The sequence below is a fragment of the Cnephaeus nilssonii genome, assembly GCF_951640355.1.
Source record: "Cnephaeus nilssonii genome assembly, chromosome: X".
NCBI lineage: Eukaryota > Metazoa > Chordata > Mammalia > Chiroptera > Vespertilionidae > Cnephaeus > Cnephaeus nilssonii.
The window spans coordinates 2,045,247-2,055,912 of NC_137071.1; the positions used below are offsets into that span (position 1 = coordinate 2,045,247).

The following is a 10,666-nucleotide window of genomic DNA, read 5'->3' on the forward strand; positions in this document are numbered from 1 at the left end:
ATCAGCCTGCGGACTGAAGGGTCCCAGGTTCGATTCCGGTCAAGGGCATGCACCTTGGTTGCGGGCACATCCCCAGTAGAGGGTGTGCAGGAGGCAGCTGATGGATGTTTCCCTCTCATCGATGTTTCTAACTCCCTATCCCTCTCCCTTCCTCTCTGTAAAAAAATCAATAAAATATATATTTTTTAAAAAGTGTGTTCATTGGGAAGAGCGTGAATAGCTGAAATGCAAAGGCTGGTGAAACAATAGGATTAAATGCAGCGTGTTTCCAGGTCACTTTCCTATTTATATCCGAGTTCATTTTCACTGAGGAAACAGGTAGATTAGTTGTAATTTACTTATTTTCACCCAAAGTCGAATTAGAACTAATATTAAAACTTAGGATATTGCCGAAACCGGTTTGGCTCAGTGGATAGAGCGTCGGCCTGCGGACTGAAAGGTCCCAGGTTCGATTCCGGTCAAGGGCATGTACCTTGGTTGTGGGCACATCCCCGGTAGGGGGTGTGCAGGAGGCGGCTGGTCGATGTTTCTCACTCATCGATGTTTCTAACTCTCTATCCCTCTCCCTTCCTCTCTGTAAAAAAATCAATAAAATATATTTAAAAAACACAAAAACTTAGGATATTGGCTTCATGAGTTAATTGAGAATCCTAAAAGTAGTTTTATCCTGCCCCCCCGTCCCCCCGCCGTATTTAAAAAATATACATATATATTTTATTGATTCAGAGAGGAAGGGAGAGGGAGAGATAGAAACATCATAGATTGGCTGTCCCCTGCACGCCCCCTACTGGGGACTGAGCCCTCAACCCTGGTATGTGTCCTGACCAGCAATTGACCTTGATCTCCTGTTTTATAGGTTGACGCTCAACCACTGAGCCATACTAATTGGGCACGCCCCGTGGCATTTTTTGAAAATTGAATTTTACAGTTTCTTATTAACAGAATTTAACATTTATAACGTAGAAGTGAAATTCACTAATAAGCCCACTATGTTTATTCTGTCTTCCTGAGAAGTTCGCCCTGAAAATCCTGCCTCAGTAGCAAGGCGCCCATGCAGTGTGAAGGCACCATATGGACTGAGTAAATACGACCGCGATTAATCTCCGCACTTTCTATGAAATGGAAATGTCGCCAGACACTTTAAATACCTGCAACCCGTCAACCCCTCATTCGTGGTTTCCCACAGGACCAAGGCAGCGTAGTATATTTTTCTAACTACAGATGCTTGCCAGTTTTAACCATCATAAATGTATCCAAAGTTTTAAAAGCATTATTTTACTCTACCCCGTTTCAAGATAAACATCTGTTGGATTGAAACTGGAAGAAAGTCTGTGAATCATAGAGAAAGTGACACATTTTAGGAGCCATATGCACAAACTCGAGAAATGGGCTAATTTTCAACAATGGTTCCGGACAGGCAATGATGCGCTTGAGATTGCGCCATGCATGACTCATTGCCTAAGGCACAGAGAGCGGTTTGTGCAGTGAGAAGGTATCTTCTAGGAAGACAACTCTTGGGGCACATTTCTTTTTAGGGCTCATAGTTACAGAGGTGTGGCCAAGATGACAGAACTGCCGTCAGCTGATGTTTAGGAAAAAGCGAAGATAGCTTGAGATGTAATTTGCCGACCAGTTTACACAGGAAAAGCACCTGAGGATGCTGTTTGCCTGGGTTGTATTTTCACCTGTGAAAACGATAGTCTAGGCTACAAATGGGTTCCGTTTTGCTTTATAATTTCTGCAAAATTTCGATTTACTTTCACGACCCTGTTGGGTCTATGATGTCGAGCAGAGTAAACTTGTGACCAGAACTTTTTCAACGAAAGATTAGAATCCTGAGTCTGCCTTCCTATGCTTCAACAAGCCCACCAACCAAAGTCTGTTGTTCGGGGTCAGACTGAATTAAAATGGAAGCGTCTCTCGGATATCCCACATCTATATATATAAAACCCTAATATGCAAATAGACCGAACAACCGGTCACTATGATGTGAACTAACCACTAGGGGGCACGTGTGAAACATGGTGGGCATCGGCTGTGGTGGAATGGTGGGGCAGGTGAGTGGGGGCGCCAGACCAAGGCGGCCTGCGATCGCTGTCCTCAGGTGGAGCCTCTGGCGGTTACTGAAAATTCTTTGCTCCTGCCCACTGCGGTCCTGCCTGGTGCTCCCACCTGTGTCCCCCATCTTTCAGCGCCGTCAGTGGTTAGTGGATACGAGCGGCAGCTGCCTGCCCTGATCGCCCCTCAGGGCTTCACCTCTCCCTGCTCCTGAGGGGCGATTGGGGCAGCAGCTGCTGCCCTCACCCACTGTGTGTGTGTGTGTGTGTGTGTGTGTGTGTGTGTGTGTGTGTATTTTTATGGATTTCAGAGAGGAAGGGAGAGGGAGAGTTAGAAACATCAGTGATGAGAGAGAATCATGGGTCAGCTGCCTCCTGCATGCCCCACACTGGGGATTGAGCCCGCAACCTGAGTACGTGCCCTTGACCGGAATCGAACCTGGATCCCTTTAGTCCGCAGGCCTAAAGCCACTGAGCCACACCAGCTAGGTCTGTCTTATTTTTTTTATTTCAGGGAGAAAAAAAATCCTGCATTAAATTGTTTTAACCCTTTGCACTCGCTTGCTTTTTTCTCGATTCCTTTATTCTACTCGGGATTTAATTTTTTAAATACCCCAGATTTTACAAAGCGCGGCAGTAGAATAAAAAACTGGAGTTTCTTTTCATACAAACTTATTTATTTGGATTTTTTTATATTTCAAATTATTGATACATTCAAAGAGTAATTTTAATCTCGACATCCGAGTGCAAAAGGTTAAATGTATGAAGTAACTTGTGTCAACCTAGTTATTCAATTTGCATGCAAATCTAATTGACTTCCTTCCTTCCCTCCTTCCTTCCTTCCCTCCTTCCTTCCTTCCTTCCTTCCTTCCTTCCTTCCTTCCTTCCTTCCTTCCTTTCTTCCTTCCTTCCCTCCTTCCCTCCTTCCCTCCTCACTAGCTTTTTAATTGCAAAAGTGAGATGAAAATGATCATTACTGCCAATGTTTAAGGAGGCAGGGCTATTGAGAATTGTTCATAGAGGATGCAGAGAGAAACTGTGCATCCCTGAGTGGGACGATTACAGTTAGGATTTAGAAGGCATGCGCACAAATTCTAGCAGTATGTTGTCTGATATTTGCAAGTGTTGAGTGTATGGTATTTGCTTGGGATGTGGCGTTGAGGCTTACGGAAAGACAGGAACCTGCCTGGGAAGTTGTTTTCCTCATCAGGTGTTCTGAGAGGCCAGGTGCCCTTTGACCCCCGTGGTCCCACAGTTGCTTTGAAACAGGCATTCATCCTGTCTAGTGCCAGTGGGTTGTGAGGTCAGCTGCGGCTTTTCAGAATGACCCTTGAGGAAGTTTGACCATTGGATAAAAGGTAATTGGGGAAAATAGTTCTTTCTATGGTTTTCTTGCTTTACTGTTAATTTCTGATATCAGGTCTTCATGATCAAAAAAAAAAAAGTCTTTAGAAGGAATGATATTGTTTTGCCCTGCCAAAGTGGCTCAGTGGTTGAGCATCGACCTATGAACCAGAAGGTCATGGTTTGATTCCCGGTCAGAGCACAGGCCAGGGTTGTGGCCTCGATTCCCAGTAGGAGGTGTGCAGGTGGCAGCCAATCAATAATTCTCTCAGCATTGATGTTTCTATCTCTCTCTCCCTTGTCCTTTCTCTCTGAAATCAATAAAAAGATATTTTTTTAAAAAAGAATATTTTTTCAATCTACATTTGGCTTGATTTTGCTCAGAAACATAAATCGAAAGAGGCATATGTGTTTATGTGCAGAAGGTTGGGTAGTGACAGATATAGTCCTATGGGCCAGGAAGACTTTGGCAGCTTTAACCCTTTGCACTCGCTTGCTGTTTTCTCAATTCCTTTATTCTACTCGGGATTTAATTTTTTAAATACCTCAGATTTTACAAAGCGCGGTAGTAGAATAAAAAACTGGAGTTTCTTTTCATACAAACTTATTTATTTGGATTTTTTTATATTTCAAATTATTGATACATTCAAAGAGTATAAAAAGAGCTGCTACCGATGCTAACCGTGTGACTCAACATCCGAGTGCAAAAGGTTAAAGGGGGGCCATCCTATCACCTGTGTGTATGTATTTGCCTATGATTTGACCTATGACTGAAATGAATGCACCTCAGGTATTCAATCCACCATCCATCGATTCCAGAAACATTTATAGAGCGCTCATCGTAGTACGGATGGAACGCCTACTACACGCCAATCACCGTTTGTTGGAATGCAAACACAAAGATCGATGAAACAGTGTCTTGTGGCAAAATGTATACACTTTCGGGAGATACCTACAGGATTTTTAAAGCTACCAATTGCTAAGTGTTAGAGTGGATATCAAATATGTCACAAATTCCCAAGTGGCTGCTGAATGTTACCCATGAAAGTGGAGTGTCGGAAGGGAAGACACAGTGGGGGAATCTGTCCCACCCGGATGAGCTCTGCTATTACTGGCCGCAGGATTGAAGTTACAGTGACCCCCAGGAAGCATTATTGTTGCCTTTTTCTAAATCAGGATCTGGAAGCTTCTACAGGTTGAAGCAACCTGCATCAGGGCAAACGCCTAACCAGGAATAGAGCCACGATTTCCATCTCAGCCCACGTCAGCGCGGAGCTCGTCTCACCACTGCCCCCTCCGAGTTGGATCTGGAAGGAACGGTAGGCATCTAGCAGTTAGCATGTAGGGGAAAGGGTATTTTGACCTGGCCAGGTCAGTGTGGCTCAGTGGTTGAGCATCTACCCATGAACCAGGAGGCCATTGTTCTATTCCATGTCAGGGCACATGCCCAGGTTGTGGGATCGATTCCCAAAGGGGGCTTGCAGGAGTCAGCTGATCCATGATTCATCATTGATGTTTCTGTCGCTCTCTCCCTCTCCCTTCCTCTCTGAAATTAAAAAATATATATGTTTAAAACAAAAGAAATTTTCACCTGAAAAAAACATGCAGAAAGGCCTTTCAATGGAAAATGCTGTTCAGTTGGGGTTAAAACATTTTGGGAGGGTGTTTTGCCAGCAGAAAGGAAGGCACCTGGGCCGGGTGGGGAAGCAGTTACCAGATTCTCAGCATTAAGCGCTACTGTCCAGGGGAGAAGCAAGAGTGTGGCCGAGAGAAGGCGGAACACCCTCTGTCACCAAAGTATTGCTAATGAATGTAGGCAAGCTCGGCAGGTCTTGAAAGAAATGTATCATGATTGCAAACTTCAATGAAAGGTTATTTTTTTGATCCCTAAATGTTAAAGTTCCAAGCCACTTTTCTAATATTTGGACAGGACGCATGTGGTTATTTGTGGCCACCGGACTTCTATGAGTGACCCGTAGCTTATATTACATTTGTTTTTCTTCCTATTTTTCCACTTTCATCCCACTGATGACATTCTCACTGGGCCTGCAAAACTATGAAACCTGTGTGCGCATGCCCCCAGTTTGCGCCCTCATTTCTGGCGTATTTCACTCTAAATATTTCTGGGAACAGAGGAAGTAAGAGATGCGACATGGGCCAATCCATTTCTTGCTGCCAAACCAGCCTTATCAGAAACTGGGTAGTGAAATGACCTGAGGGACGCATTTGGGTCGCACGCCAGTCATTCGATGGCAGGTGGGATGGATCTCGCTGCACTGTTCACATGACTGAGTTCCACTTTCTCTGAGAGCCGTTCTTCCCTGTAGACTCCGCATTGTCATGGCAGGCCCTGTGCCGACAGTGATGCTCAGGGACCGGGTTCTCAGGTCGCCGAGTAAATTGGGTCCATGTTACACTGTCACATTGCTTTGGCCTCGTAGATGTTGTTAACCATCACATACATGTTTCTGGTCAACGCAAATACGACATTTGAATAATGAACACTTTTCAAATGCATTGCGGTATTTGCGTGCATCCTTAGTTATGGGCAACATGCTCTAGAGCAGTGGTTCTCAACCTTCCTAATGCCGCGACCCTTTAATGCAGTTCCTCATGTTGTGGTGACCCCCAACCATAAAGTTATTTTCGTTGCTACTTCGTAACTGTAATTTTGCTACTGTTATGAATCGTAATGTAAATATCTGTGTTTTCCAATGGTCTTAGGCGACCCTGCTAGCAGTTCTCAACCTGTGGGTTCTGAGGAAATGTACTTTCTTTAGAGAATAATTTTGAAGTGCATAGGGATGAAGGAATGTGACGTCTGGGGTTTGTGTTAAAGTTCTTTGGAGAAAGAAAAGTAGAGGAAAAGAAGGGAAGGAAGGAGAGAGAAAGCGAATATGGCAAACGTGCGGTAACTGTTGAGTCTGGTCATGGAAGGGGGATTCCTCCCGCTGTTCTGCTTTTGCACATTTGGGGAATTGCATGAGGTGGAGAGGTGTTAGGGCCATGCCATGGAAGGTCAGGCCGGTTGATTTTAGTGGGAGTTTGATAGGGAGCTGTGAGAATCCCAGCAACTCTCATTTCCACCCAGTGGGTGTATAGCATTGATTATCCTATATAATAAAGAGGGGATATGCAAATTGACCCTAACTCCATCACAAAGAAGGCGGTGCCCACAGCAGAGGAAGGGTTTACATAACACAAGATGGCTGCGCCCACAGCAAAGGCCAAGTCCCGTAAAGAGCCTTAACGAGCAATCAGCAAGACCTGAGGCTGCGCCCCCATGGGGCCTGACAGGGGACCTCAGGCCGTGCCCGAGCCTGGCACCAAGCCAGGGGACCTCAGGCCGTATTCCCCACCCGGCAGGGCTTGAAGGGGGACCTCAGGCCACACCCCCGCCTGGTGGAGCTTGACAGGGGACCTCAGGCCGCGCCCCCCACCTGGCCCAGGCTGGCAGACCTCAGGTCATGCCCCACCCCAGCCCAAGCTGGGAGACCTCAGGCCGTGCCCCCCATATTGGAGGGCTTGATGGAAGACCTCAGGACGCGCCCCCTGCCCCAGCTCGGTCTGGGGGACCTCAGGCCATGTCCTGACCCCAGCACCGGGCCAGGAGACCTGATGCTGTTTCCCAACCCCCCACCATCTAGCAGGGCTTGACAAAGCTGGGACCAGCCGGGTCTGGATCTAGCCCAATGGGAGTGGGGGCTGGCTGGGTCTGGGTCTCGCACAATTTTGAGGCTCACGTGGGTGGGCGGGGACTTGACTCTGGGTTCTGTGGTATGCCACAGACTCTGACAGGAGGAATATTTTCATATACATTTTACTAATTTTCTTTCATCTCTGATACTTCTATTATAGAAAAAGGGCAACTAGCAATATTAAAATATTTCCTCTAATTAATCCCCTTTTAATGGGCACAAACTTCGTGCACCAGGACACGAGCTTACTCAATAATAATTAAAAACCAGATTCAGTAAGACAGGTGGAAAGTGGTTTCTTTGGAATTTTTTTAATGAAAGTTCCTTAACCAATCGATGAGCCCAATTTGCTCATAGCAGCCTATGGCCACTTTCTGCCAAGATGACGTTTGCCATGGTCATGAGTCCTTGGATCTATTTCATAGTTACTTCACCCCCATAAACTGCTCATCGTGGATTTGCAAAGCTATGCAACTAGGAATTTCACACTTGCGAGACTTGGGGGTTCATTTGGCTGTTGCGGGGCAGCTGGAAAGAGATGGTAAACAGCCCACTCAACAGCATCAGGAACCCAGCCACAATCGCCAGATACTCGGTGCTGCCAATCTCCTGCCGCTCTGGCCTGAACGGGATGTGGAAGGATTGCGGGAAGTGTATGCCCTCTTCATTCTTCACCGCATGGTAGTTACAGAGCACGGCGATGAAGATAAATGAACCAGCAACGATGCTCAGGATTCTGGAAACTAGGAAGAGATTGCAGGTGGTGTTTTTCTGAAGCTGTCCCGAGTACACTCTCCGCAGGCCCATGATCATGAGCCATTTCCCCACGAGACCAAGGAGGCTGGCGGCCAGCAAGAAGTTCTGAGAGATGCGGATATCCATTGGCAGGTAGGTGTCCCTGTAGGTGTAGCGGTGACAGGCTATGGGTCTGGTCTGGAGGCTGTCGGGCTGGTAAGTGCAGACCTTCCACATCCCTACATAGGCCAGCCCCCAGGGAGGCTCGGGGCTGCTCTCCATGTACCATACTCGCCAATTAGCCTGGCCCATGCAAACCATGGTCAAGAGCCATCCCAGGATGTTGATGGCTAAAATCGCTGCCTGGCAATTGGCCTTGTCGAACAAGGCCATGGCCCTGTATCCAGGGGATCTGCAAACCAATAGAGAGCGACATGAGGGTGGGACCCACGGGCTGGAACTGCTTCCCGGGGGTGAGCAGTGCTATATTGGAGAGGGAAATGCCATATTCGAGAATGGAGACACTTGACCCCCATGCTCTGCTGGCGAAGGGTCCTTGGGCAAGATTTACTGAAAGCCTTAAAGTACACAGACTTTCACCCTGCAGGACTGTTAAGTGGTTAGAGCGTCTTCCCAACAGGCCCAGGTTGCAGAGCTCAATCCCTGGTCAGGGCACATACAAGAATCAACCAATGAATGCATCAGTCAGTGGAACCCCACATCAATGTTTCTCTCTCTCCCTCCCTCTCTGTCTCTAAAGTCAATAAAAATATGTACAAACTTTCAAACCAGCAGTTCCACTTCTGGACATTTGTTGAAAGACATAATTAAGATTGTCTACAGCCCAGCAGGTATGCTTGAGTGTCCACCTAAGAACCAGGAGGTCAGGGTTCGATTCCTGATCAGGGCACATGACCCTGCTGTACGCTTGATCCCCAGTGTGGGGCATGCAGGAGGCAGCCAATTCATGATTATCTCTCATCACTGATGTTTCTCTCCCTCTCTAAAATCAAGAAAAACGTATTTTTAACAAGATAAATCTTATATAAAAGGAAGGAAGGAAGGAAGGAAGGAAAGAAGGAAGGAAGAAGAAGAAAGGAAGGAAGAAAAAGGAAGGAAGGAAGGAGTGATGGATGTAAGGAAGGAAGAGGGGATGGAAGAAAGGAGGGAAAAAATAAAGGAATGATGAATGAATGGATGGAAGGAAGAAAGGAATGATGAATAGAAGAAAGAAAGGAAGGAAGCAAGGATGGACGGGAAGAAAGGAAGGGAAAGAAACAATGGAGGGAAGGAAGAAAGGAAGAGTGGATGGAAGGAAGGAATGAAGGAAGGAAGGAACAAAGGAGAAAAAGATAGAAGCATGAAAGGAAGGTTAGAAAGATAGCAGGAAGGAAGAATGGAAGAAGTAAGAAAGGAAGGCAGGAAGTATGAAAGGAAGGACGGAAGAATGGATGGATAAATGGGCAGAAAGGAAGGAAAGAAGAAAAGAAAGATGGAAGGAAGGAAGGTTGAAAGGAAAGAGAGAGTGAAGAAGTTAGAAAGGAATAAAGGAGAGAAGGAAGGAAGTGGAGCAGGTGGGAAGGAAAGAAGGAAGGAAGGCAGGAAAGTGGCTAGGGTTCAACTCTCCTGTAAGACCACTGATGACAGTAAACCTGTTCACAGAGCAAATAAAAGGATTAAATAAAGTGACGCCCCCCCCCCCCCCCCCCGCACCTCCCCCAAGAAATCTCAGGGCTTTCTTAACCAGGGGGAAAAATAAAGCGCAATCGTTACCCAAGCAATACAAAAAGGCAGGAGGAGGATGTCTCAAAGGTACAAATGGTAGTCACTGCCAAGCAGTAACAGAAATAAGGAAACCAAACATTCTCATGTTTCCATGGCACCCAGGGCTGGTCTGCAGGCCTGTGACAATAGTCTTCTTAAAGGGCCAGAGTCAAAGAACAGGTCTTCAAGAGGTGAAGTATTGCCCTGGCTGGTTTGGCTCAGTGGATAGAGCGTTGGCCTGGGGACTGAAGGTCCCATTTTCTATTCTGGTCAAGGGCACATGCCTGGGTTGTGAGCTGGATCCCCAGTGTGGGGCATTCAGGAGGCAACCAATCCATGATTCTTTGTCATCATTGATGTTTCTCTCTCTTCCTTTATCTCTAAAATCAAGAAAAACATATTTTTTAAAAGACAAATCTTATATAAAAGAAATGAAGGAAGGAAGGAAGGATGGAAGGCTGGAAGGAAGGGAAGAAGAAAGAAAGGAAGCAGCCCTAGCTGGTTTGGCTTAGTGGATAGAGTGTCAGCCTGTGGACTGAAGGGTCCCCGGTTCGATTCCAGTCAAGGGCACATGCCACAAGCAGGAGGCAGCCTATCAATGATTCTCTCTCATCATTGATGTTTCCATCTCCTCTCCCTTCCTCTCTGAAATCAATAAAAAATATATATTTTTTTTTTTAAAAAAGAAAGGAAGCAGTGATGGATGGGAGAAAGGAAGGAAGGAAGGAAGGAAGGAAGGAAGGAAGGAAGGAAGGAAGGAAGGAAGGGGTAATGGATGGGGGAAGGAAGGAAGAATGGATAACGGAAAGGAAGGAAGGAAGGAAGGAAGGAAGGAAGGAAGGAAGGAAGGAAGGAAGGAAAGAGGGAAGGGAAAGAAAGAATGGATGGAAGGAAGGAATGATGAAAAGGAAAGGAAGGAAGCAAGGATGGACCGAAGGGAAGGAGGGGAGGAAGGAAGGAAGGAAGGAAGGAAGGAAGGAAGGAAGGAAGGAAGGAAGGAAGGAAGGAAAAGAAAGAATGGAAGGAAGAATGGATGGAAGGAAGGAGAGAAAGATGGAAGGATGGAAG

At 46.3% G+C, this 10,666-nt stretch overlaps 2 protein-coding genes across 4 annotated transcripts in view; one reads left to right on the forward strand and one right to left on the reverse strand.

Annotated features, from left to right (window-relative positions):
• FRMPD4 (FERM and PDZ domain containing 4) overlaps nt 1-10,666 on the forward strand; it is a gene marked incomplete at both ends in the record, with an annotated part of 720,410 nt that overhangs the window by 371,367 nt on the left and 338,377 nt on the right. The window lies entirely within an intron of this gene.
• Nucleotides 7,583-8,227, reverse strand: LOC307095974 (claudin-34-like; the record flags this gene model as incomplete). The annotated part of the gene is made up of 1 exon (XM_079765609.1): nt 7,583-8,227. The coding sequence occupies one exon, from the start codon at nt 8,225-8,227 to the stop codon at nt 7,583-7,585; it is 645 nt and encodes a 214-aa protein (XP_079621735.1).